This window comes from Phragmites australis, chromosome 10 (assembly GCF_958298935.1).
Source record: "Phragmites australis chromosome 10, lpPhrAust1.1, whole genome shotgun sequence".
Lineage (NCBI taxonomy): Eukaryota > Viridiplantae > Streptophyta > Magnoliopsida > Poales > Poaceae > Phragmites > Phragmites australis.
Window position 1 is genome coordinate 21156582 of NC_084930.1, and position 21518 is coordinate 21178099.

The window sequence follows — 21518 nt, forward strand, 5'->3', positions numbered from 1 at the left end:
AATTAATTAACTATTAACGTGTAATTTATTCTATCATATTCTATTAACATGTATTTATTTATTTAACCGCTACACTAGTTAATTCATCACATTAATTATAACTAAGACTTAATCTATAAACTATCACATGGAATATCACATGAAATATCAATTTATTCTTAAACACTTAATTGAAACAACATTTAGTTATTCTTATTAATAAAAGGGATTAACCTGCTTAAGCTAGGTTATCATAAGTGACTAATCTACTATTACAACTTAAACATCATTATCGAATTATTTAACTTCAACTTTATCTATTAAAAGACGAGATCTAAATCTAAGTTAAATACTACGACAAGAATTAAATACCGAGAGAGAATATTAAACAAACTCTAAAAATTACAAGATTTGGCATGAAGATAGATTATGATTTTAGAGGAATATTGGCGAAAGAATCGCCGAAATCGGAGTTGAATTGAAGGAGATATGGCTATCGGAAGATTTACCGAAAAGATAAATCTGAAAATTAAAAAGGACTACTGTTTCGCGAACTCGATCTACGGAATTTGTGAACAGTGGCCGGCTCTGAGGGTGGTTCACCGTAGATCGGCTCAGGTGGACTCGGCTCATGAGCTGTGGACCGGTGTGGGCTGCGGGTGTGCGGTCCACCGCGGACCGTGCCCGGTGGACACGCCGGCGTGAGCAATGGATAAGGCCGGCCGAGCTTCTCCTGTGCGGGCGTGAGACTCAGAGAAGAGAGAGAGAGAGACCGGAGAAAGGAGAGAGAGAGGTGGCCGGAGGAAGAGAAGACCGGCGGCGGAGAGAGAGCGCGGCGGCGGCGGAGCAGCAAGTAGGGCGGTCGGGTTTCTCGGGACGGTGCAGAGGGCGGCGGCTCGGAGGACATGTGGGCTGGCGTGGCGGGGAGATGGAGAAGGGAGCGGAGGGAGGCGGTGGCCGGCGGGGACGGCGTGGCGGCCAGGCGGACGAGGATGGCCGGTCGGGGCTTCTCGGCCGAGCAAGAGAGCAAGGACGCGGCGGAGCACGGGATGCGCTGCGTGGCGAGAGGCGCGGGTCGGAGGTGGCACGACGCACCGGGGTGGCACGTCGGTGCGGCTGTACAGCAGCGGGGGTGCGCACGACGGCACGGCGTGTGGGAGGTGCAGTGGAGCAGCGACGCAAGGGGACAGTGCTAGCCAGCTGGCCGGGCCAGCCTAATCGGCGCAGCAGCCTTGGCCGAGCAGCGGCGCACCGAGGAAAGGGCGAAGCGGCAGCCTGGTGGTAGGTGACGGCGTGGCACGGAAGGAGGTGCAGAGGGAGATGGGCTCACCTAGGATGGCCGGCGCTCACGACAATTGAAGCTAGGCGGCGGTGCCAAACAGAGGAGGGCAGGGGAAGGAGAGGGGCTCATTGGCACGGGCGGCGGAGAGGAACAGCGAAGGCCGGCATGGGACGGCGAGCACGTGGGAACTATAACATGGCGCGAAGAGGAGAGAACGGCGCCGGAGGAGCTCATGGGCGGCTGTGCTTGTGCTGTGATGTGTATGCCTGCGTGTGTGTATGCTTGTGTGGTGCATATGGCCGGATGGCTTGCAGATGAAGGCAAGGGAGGAGGAGAAGTGCCGACGGTGTGCTGCTGCTGTGTTATCAGAGAGAGGGATGGGCATGGTGAGAGCAGGGCATGGGCTGGAGAGAGAAGGAGAGATGAGAGAGAAAAGATATTTGTGACAATTTCAATTGATGTATTTGAGTTTGTAATGATTCAATTTGAATAGGTTAAATTGAATCGAATTGGCATAATTCAAATGAGTTTGAATTAGAAATTGATAAGACTTTGTAACGAGGATTTGAATTGCATGTTGATTGAATAAACGTATTCGAATTCGAAAACAGACGAATGGTCATTGAAGGAATGATTTCAATTGAATTTGCGAAATGATAGAACTGGAAGAATTGAATATAATGCGAATTATTCGAATTGCATGCGGGTACGAAATCGATAATGATTGATGAATCTGGACTTGAGATTGATTCAAAATGAATTGAAGTGGTGTAATTCAATTGGATTTGAATTAGAAATGTATTCGATATGAGATTCGAAACGATGAACTGAGTTTGCGAAGCGATTGAACGGGAAGGCATTTGAATGCACCATGAATGATTTGAACCGCACTCGACTATGAAAATGAGAAGGATTTGATTGAAACTGGATTTGGGATATTTGGGATTGAGTTCAAATAGGAGCATTTGAATTCGAATCTGTATTTGGATTAGGGAATTGCCGAGAAGAACTAAAATGGATTCGAATTTGAGAGAACTTTAAATTCGAATCACCACACAATGAACCATAAGAACCAATACACCAAAATGCATATGATCAATTCATTGCAACGATTTATTTAGAAATTAACTTGATTCTTTCTGGAATACTTAGCACAAAATAATATATTTGAATATATACATATGAGTATATATACATCAATATATACCTCCTTGATTTTATACTAGTTTAATAATTAGAAAATTTTAATTTAGAGCGAATTTTGCTATATTTTTATATGCTAAAATTCAGGGTGTTACAGCATGTGTCCGATGTTCAGTGAGTCATAACAGGAACACATAAAGGGATTTTTAAACAGGTTCGGGCCTCCCTTTATATAATAACCCTGCATCATGTTTGTCTTGTATTTATGTGAGCTTGTACAAGGGAGTGTGTGGCTAGACTACATGAATCTAAACCTAGTCGGTGACTTTCTTGCTCAAGTTGTGGGTCTTTTGGCTTATGCGACTTCTCAAGAATTGAAAGCGCTTGTAATGGCTTCTAATAACTTGTCCTCCGCAGGGCCCACATACTCCGTATATATACGGAGCGTTGTACATCTGCTGGAGTCTTTTTTCCTGTTTTGGGATAAACTTTCCTATTTATGGTATATCCTGGATATATATGAGTAGTTTTCTTTTATCTAAGGATTTCATTTCCAGAGATAGAGATACGTCCTGAGAATTGCGAAAAATCCTAAGGTGCTCGGATATGGTAGTTATTCAGTATCATCGCCACCCACCCTTGCCTACTAGCTTTGCTTGGTAAGGTTAGACAAAGCAAACTTTACGAGAAGAAGAGAGCCCTCTCAAAAGCAAGAAAAATCTTGCCCACTTTGCCCAAATCCAAACCAAGCAAATAGACCAAATATACTTATTTATCCTCTAGTCTTATTAGACAAGAGTGGGCAAAGGAACCAAACATAAGCTATGTCTCTCCAAACTTCCCCAGACTTAAGCCAAAGCAACCAGTCGACCTTTAGCAAATCAGTGACTTGCATAAAAATCTGAGTTGCTCACATTGTGCTGATTAGCTTTCTTGGTTGGCTAACGGAGAGTTAATTAAGTAATCATAGTATGTTCATTGCACGTACCCTAGAATGCATGATGCAACGTCACCATACCATTATCTTTTTCTTTTTGCTTGGAATGTAAAGAAAAATCATTTTATAAATGTAAAGAAAATAAGTGAATTAGCAGGGTTACCAAAGATATACTATATCGAATCCACTCTTTATATACACACATAGAAACAGGTGAAAACACAACCAATGATAGCCATACCTACAGTGATTTAAAGGCGAACGATGCAGGAGTGTAACTGTTCATGAGAATAAGGTAGTGATTTACTATCAAAGCAACACTATAGCAGCATTGTATCATTAGATCTTGTCTATCTATTTGAGACCGAACGGCTCACATGCATTTGAAGTCACTGACTTCACTTTTACGTGAAGTTAGAGGATCTCAATTCATAGCAGAGCTTTAGCTAGAGTTCCTGAGTCATATCCCTATGAAAATTCTGTATCCTTATAGGCTAAATAAAAGATGAAAAATAAGTTTTCTATATCATAGCTCTACAATACCAATTCAAAATATATAGGAGCACATTAGCAACGAGATTCAATTTCTATGTTTTTTTCTATTCACATGTCTTATTGTTTATGGAAAAGTGGAATCATACTAGGGTGTTTCAAGCCCCTAAACACTCGATTTTTGGACCTCACAATCTCTGAATCATACTAGGGTGTTTTAGTGTGAGGTAGGCTTAGAGGGTGGCCATGAGCAGGGGTGGATAGGCAGTGGCTGGCGGCCCGGTGTTAGGAGGGGTTAGTGGTGGGGGCATTAACAAAGAGAGAGACTACCAAGGAGGTGGGCGACGACGGTGGATCTGGCGGTGAGAGTCACCAAAGACGAGGAAGAAGGGAGGGTCGCGGGCGAGGACACCGTGAAAATGCATTCCAGATGCGAGGAAAGAGGTGGTGGTGGTGGAGGCAGCACGACGGGATGGCATTGCGGTGTTGGTGGCAAGCGGTGGGTAGAGGCGCCTTGGGCGGTGTCGGTGAGATCGAGCGAGGTTGGGATGGCGGTATTGGGGGCTTGCACTATCGGAGGAAGGGTGTTGGTGGATATGATATTAATACTAGGGTTACACATGGGAAGAGAAGACGTAGGCCGTTCGATGAAGATTCAATGGCAAAAGAAATCGAGAAAATTTTTAGGAAGAATTGTTGGAACGTTAAACAATAGGGCCCGTCTACAAAATTCACATTTTTTAAGAGATGAATCAGTTGTGCTTGACTGTTACTCTCTTTTTGGGAATATGATTTCATTAACCAAACGGTACTGTCAAATCGCGGGCAACAAGATCATAAATACAATTCGATAGCCTGACCAACAAATACTCAGTTTTTGTTGGACACATGCACTCTAGCATTGCTAATGCATGCACATTGTATTACATTCTCTGAGATTTAGCTGGAACTGAACACTAATAAAGTTCGAAGATAACACATCTTTTAGGGTGCATCTGGTTAGAGAGGTATTCTAGATGAGAGATGGCTATTCAATTTTTTGAGGTGTTTGAATAGAGAGTAAGTTGAATTGTATGATCATCGAGATGGAATATTACTTTTAGATTCTAGACGAAGCTATTCGTTAAAAACTATAGATAGAGACATTCATGTTTTGGATGAGTTTTATTCTCGCTGATGTGGCATATTCTAGTTGGTATAGTAAATATTTTTTTAGCACGTTTTAAATGATATTATCTCCTAAACTGTTTTTCTGATTTGCAATCTGATTGTATTTTTATATTCATTACAATTAAATAAAAAAAAATCTTGCTCCATATAATAAGTGGGTCATACAAAATTTTAGCCAACCTTATCTAAGTAAATTAGATATACATATTACTAAATAAAAAATTAAATCACCCTATCTAACAAAAATATAAATAATAATATCCTTTTCAATATTATCCTTTCACAAACATACCCTTTAACTTATGAACAGCACTCTAGCATGTGATCGATTGTACTCTGATCACCAGTGCCTACGGACTGTTACTCTACTTGTTAGGGCGTAGCGCCTACGGATCACGGCATCAGCAGTACGATTAGCACTTCAGTTCAGTTACTAGTACCGCAGATCCACGCCGTCAATTTTGGATCGGACGAAAGCTGCACGCCGCAGCACTGGGAGCCAAGGAACCCACGCCGCCACGTCACAGACAAACCGAATCCCCACGGCTTGTTTACGCCGTGCGTTTGCGTTCAGAGCTTATACAAGTGTTGAGACTTAAAAAAAAAAAGAGACGACACCACCTCCACTTCCAGCTGCTCCCCCACCCAAACACCCCCCACTTGCATCGCTCCCCCTCTCCGGCGGTCGCCGGAGCACTAACCCAACGGCCGGCGCCGGCGGCCGCCGCGATGTACAGCTCCTACTCCGCTGCCACCTTCGCGCTGAGGGCAGCGAAGCCGTCCTTGCACGCCCATTCCTCCTACTCCTACTCCTACCTCCCCTCCTACCATTGCCACCGCGACGACGCGGATGGCCACCACCACCACCACCACCACGAGCTCCTGCCGCCGAGCCCTTTCCTCAATCCACGCTTCCTGCTCGACGGCTGCCTGCTCCGCCACTCGACCCACCTCTTGCTCCTCTCCGCCCGACTCCAGCCCCCGGCCCCGCCGCCGCATCCGTATCCGCCACGCTGCTGCCGCCGGAGAGCGGCCGCCCGTTGCTGCAGCGGTGGAAGCGGGAGGCCGTTGGTTGGACAAGTCTCTTGGCGGGTGGAGGCGCGCGGGTGCCAGTGCTGCCGGCGCGGCGCTGCGAGGTCGGATCTTGGAGGGGTCTGCCGGCGATTGGAGGCTCGTGGGTTCTGTTGCGGTGGCTCCGGCGGTGGGAGGTTGCTTGGAGCTAGCTGCGGACGTCGGGATGCGCGGAGGTTGGTGGGGACGGCGGTGCGCCAAGAGGTGTGGGAGTATGACGGCGAGTGGCCGCACAGAAGATGTTCGATGGAATGCCATGATGATTGGGAGGAGGAAGAGGACGAGTCTGGTCGTGGTCAATGGGAAATTGCTGGTAGGGTGCGTTTAGGTAGGAGTAGATGGGAAGATGATGATGTTGACGACGACAACCATGATCGTTGTAGGGATTGCCATCGAAGGAAGGGCATGAAAAGCAGTTACAATTGTGAGGATGGGTACAGTGGACGGCAGAGGGAGAAGATGGATGTGATTGATGGACATGGCAATTTCAGGGAGTCTGACCAAAGAAGGCGGCAGCAGAGTGAGTACCAAGATGATGAGGACAATCTTGACTTGAGGCGGCGAAGGCAGAGATGGGAAGGGAGGGATAGGAGGGACTTCGAAGTCGATGATGCAGTTCACACGAGGAGAGCTGGAAGTAGAAGGTACCATGATGGTGGCAGGGAATATGACCGGAGAAGAGAAAGGAGGGATTTTGACTATGATGATGCGGTTGATGTCAGTAGAGCTGGCAAGAGCATTGATTTTGATATTGATGACGAGGTTGATGTGAGGAGAGAAGGGAGGCGCCGTAGCAATGATGATCAAAGATATGTTATGCGACACCAGAGGAGAAGTGAAAATACAGATGGAGATGTTTCACTCATGGAATCGCGTCGTGGGCATGACAAAGAGTTCGATTACGATGACCAAGACCTTACTGAGCGAAGGTACTACTCTGGGCGGAGGTCTCAGAAGTCTGCAAGAGCATCTGCAGTGCAAGAGGATGATTCAAAAAGGGCTTCAAGTTCAAGGAACACACTTGATGCAAGACATGCAAGACTTGAGGATAATTCATCTTCAAGGGTGAGGTGGCATGATAATGTAGATCGACGAACTGAGCAGACATCTGAAGAGAGAGATCGGCAACATTCAGTTGGTTGGTCGAATGATGAGAGAGATGCGTATGATTATAATGATGCACAGTTTGTCAGAGTAAGAGATGCTAGGACAGGGACACAAGATGTCAAGGTTATAACTGAGGATGATACCAGGTTTGCTTCCAGTTCAAAGAACACATCCATTTTGAAGCACAGTAACAATGTTGATCGGCAAGCAGCAGTACATAACGATGAATCAAGGAAGAGCTCACAGAAGATAATGGAAATATCAGAAGTCAGAGGCAATAGCAATGAACAGCATTCAAGAGCCCAGAATTATCACCAGGAAGATAGAGGAAACTACATTGAAAATAGGTCATCTTCTCTTCAAAGTTCTGTGAAGATGGTTAGTGACAGTAGAAGACAAGTTGATCAACGCAGTGAGGTGAATCAACACATGGCCTCACTCACTGAATCGAGGAAAAACTCAGACAAGTTCACAGATGCAACAACAGACAGTAGTCACCATGTCACCAGTGCCACTCACTTGCGGAGAAATTATGATGAAGTAAACCAGACGGGTATTGATGACAGATCTACTTCCTTACATAATATAACTCGTGTTACAAGAGATAAGAAGAGGATTGTAAACCAGCAAGTGATACATGAAACGGATATAGATGTACAGAATATTACACATGCTGATGTTTCAAAGATCTGTGCTAGTGATATTTCCGTGTCTAGGAGTTCACAAAATCATTCGGAAACTAGATCAGACATGAACGCGACTTCCAGTATGAGTTTCATTGGCAGTGCAAGGGATCAGGATGAACAAATCTACCAAAATAAGGACTGTGCTAGTGATAGTGCAATGGTTAGGGATCCACAAAGTTATCCTGAGACTGGAGTGTATGATCAGGTTCACTCGACATCATCTACAAATATTGCTGACAACACGAAGGAGAGTTGTGACCAAGTTGAACTTTCTAAGGCACATACTAATAATACTGTTATAGCAAGCACTTCAGACAGTCATCTTCAAACAAGAACAGATGACCAATTCTGGTCGACTTCAGCTGTAAATACAATCGGCAGTGTAAAAGAACAAAGTGATCTTGCTAAGATCCATGCTAGTGATGCTAATGTTGTTAGCAGTTCACAAGGTTTTGACACCACAAATGGCAATCAAGTTCGTGGAACATCAGCTGTAAATTGGTCAAGGGAGCGCCAAGGCAAGAATGATCAGCAAAGTATACAAGTTTCTAGTACAGAGAGAAATGATGAACAAGGAAGCAAATTTTCTGAATCCTCTCAGGACTCCAGAGATAGGCTGGTAAGATTGGAAGATACAGAGAGATTGGTGCATCATAACATGGATTTGATCTTGAAGCAGGCAGGCACCAGTGGAATCTTTGATGACAAAGATATTACTAGTTTGCAGATGGAGAGAACCGAAGAGGGATCATCTATGGTTAATGAAGACATGACACAACAAGCTTCAATAATGGGAAGCAATGAGCAAGAAGTAAGGAGTGAAACTACTGCTGGAAGTAGTATACCAAGTAGTTCAAGTGCCAGACAGTCTGTCAAGGTAAGCATGTTAGAATCAGCTGCTCGATTAGACAAATCATCTACGTTTCATGTTGGGCAGTTTGTTGATGAGCTCCAAAAGGGAGTCTCAGATGCAGATACTGCTTCAACAAAGAAAAATGAGAAATCCATAGTGGAGGGTATAACAAGTTCTTCATCGAGGTCTAGAATGAAGGGACCATCAGATGAGATGTGGGATGTCCAAAGTACAACTTCTCAAGAGACCTTCAAGACGGCTGACAAAGAGGAAGGTTCTTCAGCTGACGGAGCTACCAACTCGGCCTCTCAGACACCCACAAATGAATCTGCTCTTGCTAGAAAAGTTCACAAGTCACTCTGGGCTTATGTTGCTGACATAATCCGTCTTGGATGGATTCAACATGGTGACTCTCATGATTCTAGTAACAAATCAGTTAAGAAAGGTTCATCCAGTAATTCTCAGAGTACGGAGGGTTGGCTTTCTAGTCAGGAACGTGATAATGATGGCATAAGGAAGAAAAACGGGAATACCAAAGCACAAGATCAACAGCTGATAAAGTCACACAGTGGAGAACAAGAATCTAGAGTGGTTTCAATGCCAAAGGAAAAAAACTTGCACACCGGTACACAGGGTTTGCAAATATCAGGAGCTGGTAACCTACCTCGAGTAGGTAGATCTGAGGGAGGCTTGTTGACTACAAGTTATAAGGATGATCCACATATATTGGGTGAGAGATTAAAACAATCTGATGTGGGTGAATCACCCAAAGGAAATGGCATAGACGATAGCATGCCAACTTCGTTAGATGTCACGAAAGGACATTTACCTGAGCATAAAGCTGCTACTTCATCCAGGATCACAACAAAAGGTTCGGGTGAGATTAATACTGGAAAAGGAATGTTGGCTGACACCTCTTCTGTGACCATCAGTGCAACAGGACCTGGTCACAATGGTGATGAAGCTGACTGGGTATATGATCCTTCAGGTGCTATAACTCCTTATCATCATCCTCAAATGCAGGCAGTGATGCCACATGAGACTACCTCAGCTGCTATCCTAGAATCACCAGCGTTACCTGTGGGTGGTTCTATGAGGTTTGAAGAAAAGAATGTTGTACAAGAGGCTCCTGAAGTTATTAGAACAGAAGGGAAAGACGCCGAATTGAAGAGGAGAATGTTTCAGAGAAATAAGCAGGTATTGAAGGAGACATTTGATGAATGGGAGGAAGCATACCAGCGTGATGCTGACCAGAGAAAGGCTGATGAGTTATTCATGAGGGAAGCTTTACTTGAAGCCCAGAGGGCTGCAGATATTTGGGAGGTACCGGTTGGTGCAGTGCTAGTACAGAATGGAGAAATTATTGCTCGTGGTTGTAATCTGTAAGTAATAGTATCATATTATATAGCTTAACATATGTTTTAAAACATGAAATATTCACTTTGTTTACTGTTCTGTGCCCCTCCTTGTGTTCAGAGTTGAAGATCTCAGGGATTCAACCGCACATGCTGAAATTGTTTGTATAAGAGAAGCTTCTAACAAACTCAAGACATGGCGCTTGGCGGTACTATTTCACACCCATAGCTTTCTGTTTTTCTGACACAGTCCTGTAGAAGCATTAAAAAGAAAAAACATTCACCTCCTATTAAATCATTTCCCTTTTAGATATTATCTTTGTTTATCCTGGTGAGATATCATCTCAAACTGGATATGGCACTTGAGATGGATAACTGTCTAATTGACAGAACATGAATACTCACATGCTATAGTTAGTTCCTAGTATCGGGCTTACCATGCCCCTAGGGTTGACTTAATCTATTGTTTGTGATTCGGTTCACATTATTTTTGAAGTTCACTAGTTCAGAAGGATTACTGCTTTCACAAGGACAGCAGAAGCTGCCCTTCTTTATAAGATTTATTGAAACAAAGATCCATTTTGAAATGCAAAACATTATGATTGCAAAATGCACCGCAATTTTATGAATTCTTATATGCATTTATGTATGTATGAATCCACTATGTTAGAAATTTCCTAATCGAAAGTATTGCAGGATACAACACTTTATGTGACTCTGGAACCTTGCGCCATGTGCGCTGGTGCTATTCTTCAAGCTAGAATCGACACTGTGGTTTGGGGTGCCCCAAACAAGCTTCTCGGAGCCGATGGCAGCTGGGTTAGGTATGGGATATACCAGAGTGAAATTTCATATCAAATCATTTTGTAGCCTAGTATTTTTTTTTTCTTTGAAGTTTTCATACATGAAGCTCAGGGTGCTGTTATCTGGGAGGTAGTGATTGAAGCAGTGCTAGTACCATTGTGCTATATGTATGGAGTGGATAGATTATCAAAACAGTACAAATTTTGTAATTTTATAGAAAACAGTAAAAACACTGTCATAGGATAAGAACATCAATATATATAGGATTCAAATCCACAAATAATGGCTGAGTTATTCATGAGAGTTGAGAGCTTGGATGCTTTGATTCCAACTTTGAATGACAATACCAAGAAAGCAATCAATCATTATACGTTGTTGTCTTGCTTATATATCATTACTGGTGCATGTGTCCAACACCGCAGATGAAAATAGCAAATCTCATGTGGAGACCAAGGTAAGTCCAACCAACCATGCACTAATGTAAAGCAACAACAGAAATCTGTGATCAGGGTAGACATCATGGGAAAACTAGTTCCCTAAATAGGTCCCTGTCAGATCTAAAGCCATGGTCGTGGGCATGGCTGGTATTGCACACTGTACGTGCTGACTGCAACAGAAGCAGGTACCTATGACGACCCATTTGAGAGAAGCTGAAGTTAGCTTTTTCCATTTTCTATAAAAATTAGTGTATGCTACACCAAATGTTAGCTTTTATCCACTTGGGTCTCATGAAAAGACTCATTCAAATTTTTGTTAGGTAGCATATGGAAGTCAGTTATAAATGGTGAAGCACTGAAGCTTCCCTGATGCTGTTTGCTTCCATCTATTTGGCCAGCCCTTGGATAGCTCATTGAATCAATAGGAATTGAGTAAAACTATTGTTTTCCACTTTTGTAAACAGTTAGTACCGACTATACATTACTTCGTAGCTCAGGTAACCTTCTGGTATATAGTGTGCAGGTTTGTCAATGATATTGTTGTGCACTGGCTTAGCAGTTCATTGATACTGTTTGTCTTGTGTGCAATCAAATTGGTTCATATTGTGGCTCTTCTCTAAAATTGATGGAACCGTAGTTTTACACAAGTAGAGACACAAGGATATTCTCAATTATAGTTAGTTATACATGTTGTAAAATTCATATACTACTGGTCTTGTTAGAATAATGGTCAAGTACTTAAGTAGTGAGTGCTTTCATCTTACCATTTGTTTTTGTCAATCCCACATTTTTCATTTATCACAGTGAGGTTGGAAAACTCAAAAGCTGCTCTCACACTTGGTTTACAGGCTGTTCCCTGGCGATGGACAAACAAGCACTTTGGATTCATCAAACCAGAGCCAGACAGCTGGGCCTATCCACCCTTTCCATCCAAAGATAACCATAAGGCGTGGTGTGCTCTCGGTGGAGTGCTCAGAAATAATGCAGCAGTTCTTCCAATTGAGGAGGAAGAAGAAGCAGAAGCCGCAGTCACCGCCTCGTGCACACCACCAAGGGCACCATCCCATCAAGTTCTTCAGCAAGATGCATAACATGTTTGGCACGATCTTGTGTTTGTAGTAGCTTTTCCTTTTTATTTTTACCCCACTGCATATAGACATGTCGCCTTCATTTTTGGTCACCCTGTTTTCCTATCGTGGAAATCTAAATAATGTAATTTTTTGTGCACTAAGCGTTTTCTGCGGAGAGCTGGAAGGTATCAGTTTGTATTGTGAGTTAGGAAACCAGCATCAGCCGTTGGTATCTTAATATGCTAGTAAGGGTTGTTGGTGGTATTCCAATGTCTAGACACCAGGTCTGCACTTGTTGCATTTTCGAGCTCAACAACTGAAGAAGGAAAAGAAATGTTGTGTGCAACACATTTTCAGCTATTATTTCCCTTGCATGCCTGATGATTGTCTGACTTGGTACAGTAAAATGGTCGATTGATCGTTCGGCACTGAGAACAAAGGAGGGTGTAAGTTCGTCATGATTCTGTTGCGCGTTATGCCGGATGAGGCCTTTTCAATTGGTGTTAAGAGATAGACCTACTGGCTTGCCAGTTATATATTCCATGTTTCGTCCAAGTTATGACAGGGTGCAACTAACTAGTGGATGAGAAGTTAGGGATGACAACTTCGAGTTTCACCAGATCAAAGTTGATTTTCGTGGTTGAAACTATGATCAACGATCATCTTGTTAGAAAGTTTCAGCATATGTTGCTTGCAGTTAAAATTCTGAATAGGGAATTACAATTCGGGGTAAAAATTCCCAAATATTGTATCTGAGAGTTGAAATTTCAAAGGTATCTTAAGTCCTAAATTTTAACTGGAAACTGCTTTTTTCTACATTGGAGGTCGCTGCTGAAGGGAAGCCAGGTGTCCTGTGTGAGTGCAAGAAGCGGATATTTTGGCTTGAAAAAAAAAAGAAGCGGATATTTTAACTCCCCGAAAAAAATTTCTCCAATAGAAAATTGCAACTACAGACAGACGATGCCTTTGTGGCAATTAAACCCTTGATCACATCACATAACTCAAACCGAGTAGTGCATGCCTGTAGGGTTTTAACGGAAGTATCATCAAAATTGATTATAAAATTAACACATGAGATAAGATGTTTTTTAATGAGGTTTCGCTAACTTGCCTATATTCTTATGGCATGACTACTGGCGTTCCTCCTCAACTGTTTTCGTTGATCTACAGTTACAACGGTGGTGTCTTCTATTTAAAAACCTGTAATTAGAAGTCTAACTATAACTCTATTTCTAGTCCCATCCAATTACAACTCAAGTCTATCTATAATTGACCATGTACACATATTCGATATATATCCCAACAAAATCTACCTTGGACGAATATACATGCCAATTTAAGTTGTCCTTATGCGAACCTCCGTGTCCTCAGATTTGAGTTGTCCAACTCCGTTGCTCATCTCGAATAGCCCGACGAGGATGCCTCGTCGCCAATAACGTATTTTGCAAAATTTGCAGCTCCCGCATCCATGACTTCACCTTTCAGCTTGTATTGATGAGCTCCCATCTTTTCTTCTATCATCACAGTCTTGTTATCCTACATCACCTTCAATATCTTTTTATCTGGCATTGCTTGATACAGCCAACCTTCTTCATGCATAATCCCAAACGAGATTAGATTCCTCCTAAGTCCTGGCACATGCTACACACCCTCAAGTAGCACTTCTTGTTCATCAAACATCTTTAGCTTGATGTTGCCAACTCCCATAACATAGTAACTCGTGTCACCTCCCAAGCGAGCAAGACCAAATTCACCTTCAGACTATAAAGAAAATCACTCATTATTAGATGTTGCATGATAGAAACATGCCGAATCTAGTAGCCACACATCACTACAAGACTTTTCACTTGTTAGTACTAGAACAAGATCACCATCGCTCTTTGAGTTATTTTTATTGGAAACATTTGCCATATTCTTCTTTAGTTCCGGACAATCTCTCTTCGCATGTCCCTGATCCTTGCATTTATAGCAGAATGGCCCATTCTTCTCTTTTTTCTTGTCAGTCTCCCTACCTTGATCACCCCTGACCAGCAAAATGTCTCCTGATGTACTCTCACCATCATTGTTCTTCCTCCTTTGTTCATGAGCAAATAATGTCACAAGAATATCATCAACTTTGACAGCCTCTTTACAATGCCATAGGTACCCGAGAGGTAGAGATCGATATTACCCAAAACTTGTGATTTGCAACAAAAATAGGAAATTCCCCCAAAAGAGGTGCGTGATACTATACAGGTTGAATTCTATCATTGTGAATGAAATAAGATATGAAATATCATAATATTTTATTGTCCATGTACATGCAATTTAAGTCTAGGTTCTAAGGATGACAATGAGCCCAAACTCTCAACCAATGGGGGAAAGCTTCATAAAACTACTGCAATATGTATTCCTAATCAAAGCTACAATATCCAGGAACACTTAGAATTTGACAAATAAAAGGTTGATTTATGACATTGTTATGTTCAACACTCAGCATGCCATCACCTGTGCTCATTATTTGTTGCCCGTTATAACGGCACAACAACGATCTGCGTACATACGTGAGGTTTTGTTATGCCAAACAGTCATGCAACATATTCGCATTTTGCATCTGCAACAACCGTGATACTCCTTGCACTACTACATAAAAGGTCATCCCTGCCCCTTTTCACTACCTGTTAGAAAAATAATCGGCAGTGATAAGTTATCACTGCTAGTTCATAAGCTAAACCAACAGATCTAATCGTGAGCCATTAAGAACTGTTAGTGATAGTTGATATCACTGCCAATTCTAGCTACGAATTGGCAGTGATAATACTCATCAATGCCGGTTCATAAGCTCATGACAAAGCAATAATTAAACCAATACGAACCGACAGTGATAATCACTGCTGTCACCACTTCGACCACCACTACCCCTCGAGATCAATTTCTGGAGATTTGGAGCGAAGTGAGATGGGGAGTGGATTGAGGGAGAAAGACTTGGGATTTATAGAAATGATTATCACTGTCAATTTAGAATACGAACCGACATAGATAAGGATTATCACTACTGATTCATATTGGCTCGATTATTGCTCTGTCAGTGAGCTTATGAACCAGTAGTGATAATCCTTATCACTATCGGTTTGGAATACGAACAAAAAGAGATAACGATTATCACCGTTAGTTTGTATTGACTCAATTGTTGCTCTGTCAGTGAGCTTATGAACCATCAGTGATAAGGATTATCATACAAATCGGCAAAGATAAGGATTATCACTGCCGGTTCGTATTGGCTTAATTATTGCTTTGTCAGTGAGCTTATGAACCAGTATTGATGAGTATTATCACTGCCAGTTCGTAGCTAGAATTGGCAGTGATATCAACTATCACTAACAGTTCTTAATGGCTCACGATTAGATCTGCTGGTTTAGCTTATGAACTAGCAATGATAACTTATCACTGCCGATTATTTTTCTTACAGGTAGTGAAAAGGGGCAGGGATGACCTTTTATGTAGTAGTGCAAGGAGTATCATGGTTGTTGCAGATGCCAAATGCGAATATGTTGCACGACTGTTTGGCATAACAAAACCTCACGTATGTATGCAGATCATTGTTGTGCCATTATAACTGGCAACAAATAATGAGCACAAGTGATGGCATGCTGAGTGTTGAACATAACAATGTCATAAATCAACCTTTTATTTGTCAAATTCTAAGTGTTCCTGGATATTGTAGCTTTGATTAGGAATACATATTGCAGTCATTTTATGAAGCTTTCCCCCATTGGTGAGAGTTTGGGCTCATTGTCATCCTTAGAACCTAGAATTAAATTGCATGTACATGGACAATAAAATATTATGGATATTTGAAAGTGCCTAGAGGGGGGGGGGGTGAATAGACTTTTCTGAAAATTAAAACTAAACAGCGGATTAAAAGCTGCCGGATACTCCGGTGAAGGTCGGATACTCCGGTCAGTCCGGAGTATCCGGTCAAGTCCGGAGTCTCCGGTCTATACAGGATTTCAAGAATAACTAAGAATTAACGCGAGCAGCTAGAATCTAAAGGTGATACTAAGACCACTAGATATCACAAAGCTTAAACAACAATAAATACTAGCAAGATGATCACTAAGACAATTTATATGAAAATTCTCAAAGCTACACAATTAGATAAATTGCACAAATGAGAACACAAGAGATTATCCCGGAGTTCGGCCACCTCACAAAGAAGCGCCTACGTCTCCGTTGAGGAGCTCACAAAGAGCCGGGTCTTTTCCAACCCTATCCTCTTATAGCGACCATAAAGATCAAGCTAGAATTTCCTTACTCAATTTGAAATCGATTACAAACTTCCTGTGGCACTCCACAAAGATTGGGTGCTCTACGGGCGACATGTTGCCGTCTAGAAGCACAAAGCTCCAAGAGAAATGATCACAGCGAATGCTCGATGAAGAACTCAATGCTCAAGTGCCTTAATCTCACTCCAAACCCAAACTCACTAAATTTGCGCAAAACTTAGCACTAGAGATGGTTGGAGGGACTTTTAATGCTCTAGGACTGTAGAGTTTAGCAGCAACAGCATGCCTGTAATGCCATGGGGGTGTGAAAGTATATATAGCCTTCTCTCAAAAACTAGCCATTACTGTTCTGACATACCTAATCTGGAGTATCCGGTGAACACCGGAGTATCCGGTCTCAATTCCAAAATGGCGTCAGAACGGTCACAGAACTGTGTTAGAACTAGCCCTTACTGTTCTGTTAAGTTACCGGAGTCTCCAGTGAACACCGGAGTCTCCGGTCCTGACAGGGCTATCACTCAGACAAAGTCCGGAGACTTGCCGGACCCTCCGGCTTCTCCAGGTACCAGAGTATCTGGTGAACACCGGAGACTCCGGTCCTTTTTATCAAAAGAATAAATATTAACCGAGCCACCCTTGCCGGAGTCTCCAAAACATTTTCTCCTACCGGAGTATCTGGTGAACACCAGAGACTCCGGTCTTTTCAACAAAAAAATAAATACTTAACCGAGGCTCTCTGGCGGAGTCTCCCTCGGAGACTCCAGCCTTAAAACTCACCAGCTACTGGAGTATCCGGTGAACATCGGAGACTCCGGACAATTTAAAATAAAAACGGAACCGAGCACCCTCTACCGGAGTCTGTCTCGGAGACTCCGGTCTAAATATTGAGTACCGAAGTATCCGGTGAACACCGGAGACTCCGAACTCAGTGAACTTCTGTCTAACAACCCGGTGTCTGTGGGTGAGTGTGTCTCTCAATTTATTGGTACTAAAGGATATCTTGAGCATTGAGACACTAAACAAGCAATCAAATGCAACCCTCTTAATAGAGCGGCTATCCTAGACTCAATTTCAAAAATAGAGAAATTTAAATCTTATTGAGGACTCCTCGTTGCTTCTCTTTTCTTGTTGAAGAGCGTCAATCGTCATATGTCTTCTCAATTTAGACTAAGACCTGTTCATGACTTGGATAAACATATTACATCCTTAATTGTTTTGTCATCAATAAGCCAAAACCCACTTAGGGGGCCTAGATGCACTTCCAATATTTCATATCTTATTTCATTCACAATGATAGAATTCAACCTGTATAGTATCACGCACCTCTTTTGGGGCAATTTCCTATTTTTTTTGTGCAAATCACAAGTTTTGGGTAATATCGATCCCTCGAGCCTGTCTTCCACATCCTTTGAGCCTGTCACCGACCTCGCGGCCACCCTCATTTCCCCGAGCCCGAGCCATCTCCTGAGCCCGTCGCCGATCCCATCCCCGACCTCGCTGTCTCCCAAGCCTGTCACCCTATCTCCCCATCTTTCGAGTTCGTCTCCCTATCTCTAGTCTCCATCTCCTTAACTAAACGAGTGTCAAGTTGAGTGTTCAAGATTGTGGCAATAGGCATATCTAAATGAGTGGTAGAAAACACATTTGCTTCAAGATGATTGTGTTTTCGCCATTCATTTAGATTTACTATTTTCACTCGGATAGAGCAAGGTGTAATACGGATGGTGCAATACTGATGTACTAGGAGCTCTTCGACGTATGGTGCAATACTACAATACTATATCACAATCCAGAGAGCTCTTATTACAGTAGCTTTACAACACCCGTTCCTATTTGTTATTGCAGTTTCAAGAAGATTGTAGTTTCAAATTGGAATCAAACTTGAGCATAGGGATCAGTGTGCCTTGTGGTGTAAAATCGCTCTACCAGGAGCTAGGAGCTCTGAGCAATTTTGCACCATATGACACATTGATTCTAATACTGATTGAGATTCTACTATGAATTTAGATTTAGATATAAAATACTCTACTACAAATATTTTGTTATGTGGTCATTGTCTCAAGTTTGAGATCAAACTTGAGACAGATCCCCATACCGAAGAGTGTGGTAGAGTATTTTTGCATATGTTGATGGATTATTACTACCGATTTAAGGCATGACGGCAGTGATAGTTACATTATCACTACCGGTTTTCAGGAACCGATAGTGATAATCCATGATTATCACTGTTGCTACTTCATTATCAGTTTACTGGTAGTGATACCACACTACTACAGAACTAGTCATAAGTGTCGCCTCATTAGTGCCAGTTCAGTCAAAACTGACACTGATAGAGTATCACTGCCGATTGGTAGCAAAACCAAGCATTCACCTATCTATTCAGACAAAAATTGGTACTGATAACTAATATCAATGCCGGTTCGTATTACAAACTGGCACTGATACTTTCAGTGCCGGTTCGTAATACAAACCAACACTGATAAAATGATTAGACCTGAAATTTGTATTGAATCGATTTTAGTCTTGTCGGCTCGCGTCCATCGGCTCAACTCTCCTTGATCTTATCCTCTCGTGCTGGTCTCTCTCCTCTCTCTCTCTCTCTCGGTCTCCTGCCTCCACCGGCCTCTCTCCTCTCTCTGTCTCCTGCCTCATCTGACCTATCTCCTCTCTCAGTCTCCTCTCTCTCTCTTGGTCTCCACCAGCGAGGAGGCGGTAGTGGTTGCGGCGATGACGAAGATCGCTCGAGCTTGGCCTGTTACCAGTGAGCTCGCTGACGTCGTACCATCCAGATCTGGCTGACCACGAGCTCGTGTCCACCGGATTTGGTGACGGCGAGCTCATGGCCACCGGATCTGGCTGCAGCGGATTTGAGGGGCTCCACCGGATCTGATGGTGGCTGCTTTGAGGGGCTCCACAGGGGCCGGTCGAGCTCCATCGAGTCTCTTGTCGCCTCTCATCACCGCTGAAGAAGGGGGAGGCAAGGGGATGAGGTTGGCCTTGCTCCAGTAGGGCTAGCTGAGCTCAAGGTGAGGAGATGAGAGGGGAGACGAATGGGGCAGCACTACATCCATGGCTGTATCATGCATGCACCCGCCCATCCCTGCATTGCATGATGCAAGCCTGGTTGAGGCGTAGCGGTCTGACGATTGAGGTTGGTAGGGAGTGCTGGAGGGAGCCAGAGTTCGCCGGAGGGCGACCACGAGGAGTCGAGGCGTGCCGCGTTATCTTGCGCATGTGTTGTGGTGGCGGCCTTCAAGCCACCATTTTTTTTGTAGGTGTGCCCGGCAGTGTCCGGAGGCAGCGGTGGCGGGAGTGACATCCGAGCCAGCTTGGATGCCGCTCCTGCCGCAGCCAATTCTCTTTTTTTTTAATTCTCTAGAAATGTTAATAGTACAGGGTGGTCAACTGGCACTAATAATAGCACATTATCAGTGCAAAGTAAATAGTGCTAGTTCAAAAACCGGCAGTGAAGTCATTTTTCAACCGACACTGATATGCAGTTCTGTAGTAGTGCCAGTTTTGAACTGATAGTGATAACCTGTTCTGTAGTAGTGTTGTCTTCAGAATCACCAGAAAAGCAACTTCCATGCTAGTCCTGGACGACATATAAGTAAGCACGGAGCAAAGCAATGTAATTTGTGACTTCACATTCACAGCTAGCAACTACACACAAGTGATGGCTCTAACAAGGTAGGCATATCACTAAACCTCATAATATATCATTCATACTACTTCATAATCTGCTGGTTTGAGGGACAACTAAGGCCAAACATATAGATATCCATATTGGGAAGTTATATTAATAGATATCTACACCATCAAAGCTTCGCCTATGTTTTAAGGATGCGACTATACTCTGGCAGAGCATGCTATAGTTGTTTTGCCTACAAACCTTGATTAGGAAAGCACCGAAGAAAGGATTTCCCCTTTTCACTACAAGAAAAAGGCCTTGTAGGCATGCTTATGTAGTAGCGTCTTTATAAGCGTCTCTACATCGACACATAAAGATGTTTTTTGACATGATATTGAGAACGCCTCACAGTGACATGATATTAGACACGCTTCGAGTGTAAGTAGCCACATAGACATGCTATTTAACACAATATTGAGAACATCTCAAAGTGACACGATATTAGACATGCTTCGAGAGTTAGTATCATGTAGAGGTGTCATAAAACGTGTCAGAAAAGCGTTAGTAGCCATATAAGGATGCTTTTTGACGCGATATTAAGAGCGTCTCTACTGTGACACGATATTAGACACGTTTTGACCATTAATAGCACCTAGAGACGCTCTAAAATGTATCTAGAGACACTACATTTAGATATTTGATGCATATTATAAACTACTGGTAAGAATAACACTATAAATGTATGCAAATAGTGATGTGATGGTGAGTTGATTGGTAGAGTGTGGCTAGTGATTATTTATTCACAAGTCTTAAGTTCAAGGATTAATTCTTCCAAATCCACAATATTTTTTAGCGCTCAATATTTTTCAACGTAAAACAATGCGTCACTATACAATATGCTATATTAGTAGACACATAATGTAAATGTATCTATAAAACCGAATTTATATTATTTAACATGTAATGAAGCATCACTATACAACATGTCTAAGCTAATAGACATGTAATGTAAATGTATCTATGGAACATCTTTATTTCTCATAGGTACGCTTACAAAATTTGTCTCTACATGTCTTGACATGATCCATAGGGAGACTACTAACACGTTTTATAAAAATACATCTACATTCTATTAGAGATGTAATAAAGCATATCTAACCTATAAGTAAAGTGTATCTACAGGGTGCTATTCTAGTAGTATTTGGCCAACCTGCCTGCTTTTTTGCGTGTAAGCAC

At 42.7% G+C, this 21518-nt stretch overlaps 1 protein-coding gene across 1 annotated transcript; it reads left to right on the top strand.

Annotated features, from left to right (window-relative positions):
• Nucleotides 1-5607: 5607 nt before the first annotated feature.
• LOC133930319 (tRNA(adenine(34)) deaminase, chloroplastic) lies at nucleotides 5608-12746 on the top strand. Its single transcript, XM_062376952.1, has 4 exons — nucleotides 5608-10102; nucleotides 10197-10284; nucleotides 10772-10899; nucleotides 12165-12746. Exons 1-4 carry the CDS (start codon nucleotides 5733-5735, stop codon nucleotides 12433-12435), a joined length of 4857 nt encoding a protein of 1618 aa, XP_062232936.1. The 5' UTR covers nucleotides 5608-5732; the 3' UTR covers nucleotides 12436-12746.
• Nucleotides 12747-21518: the final 8772 nt, after the last annotated feature.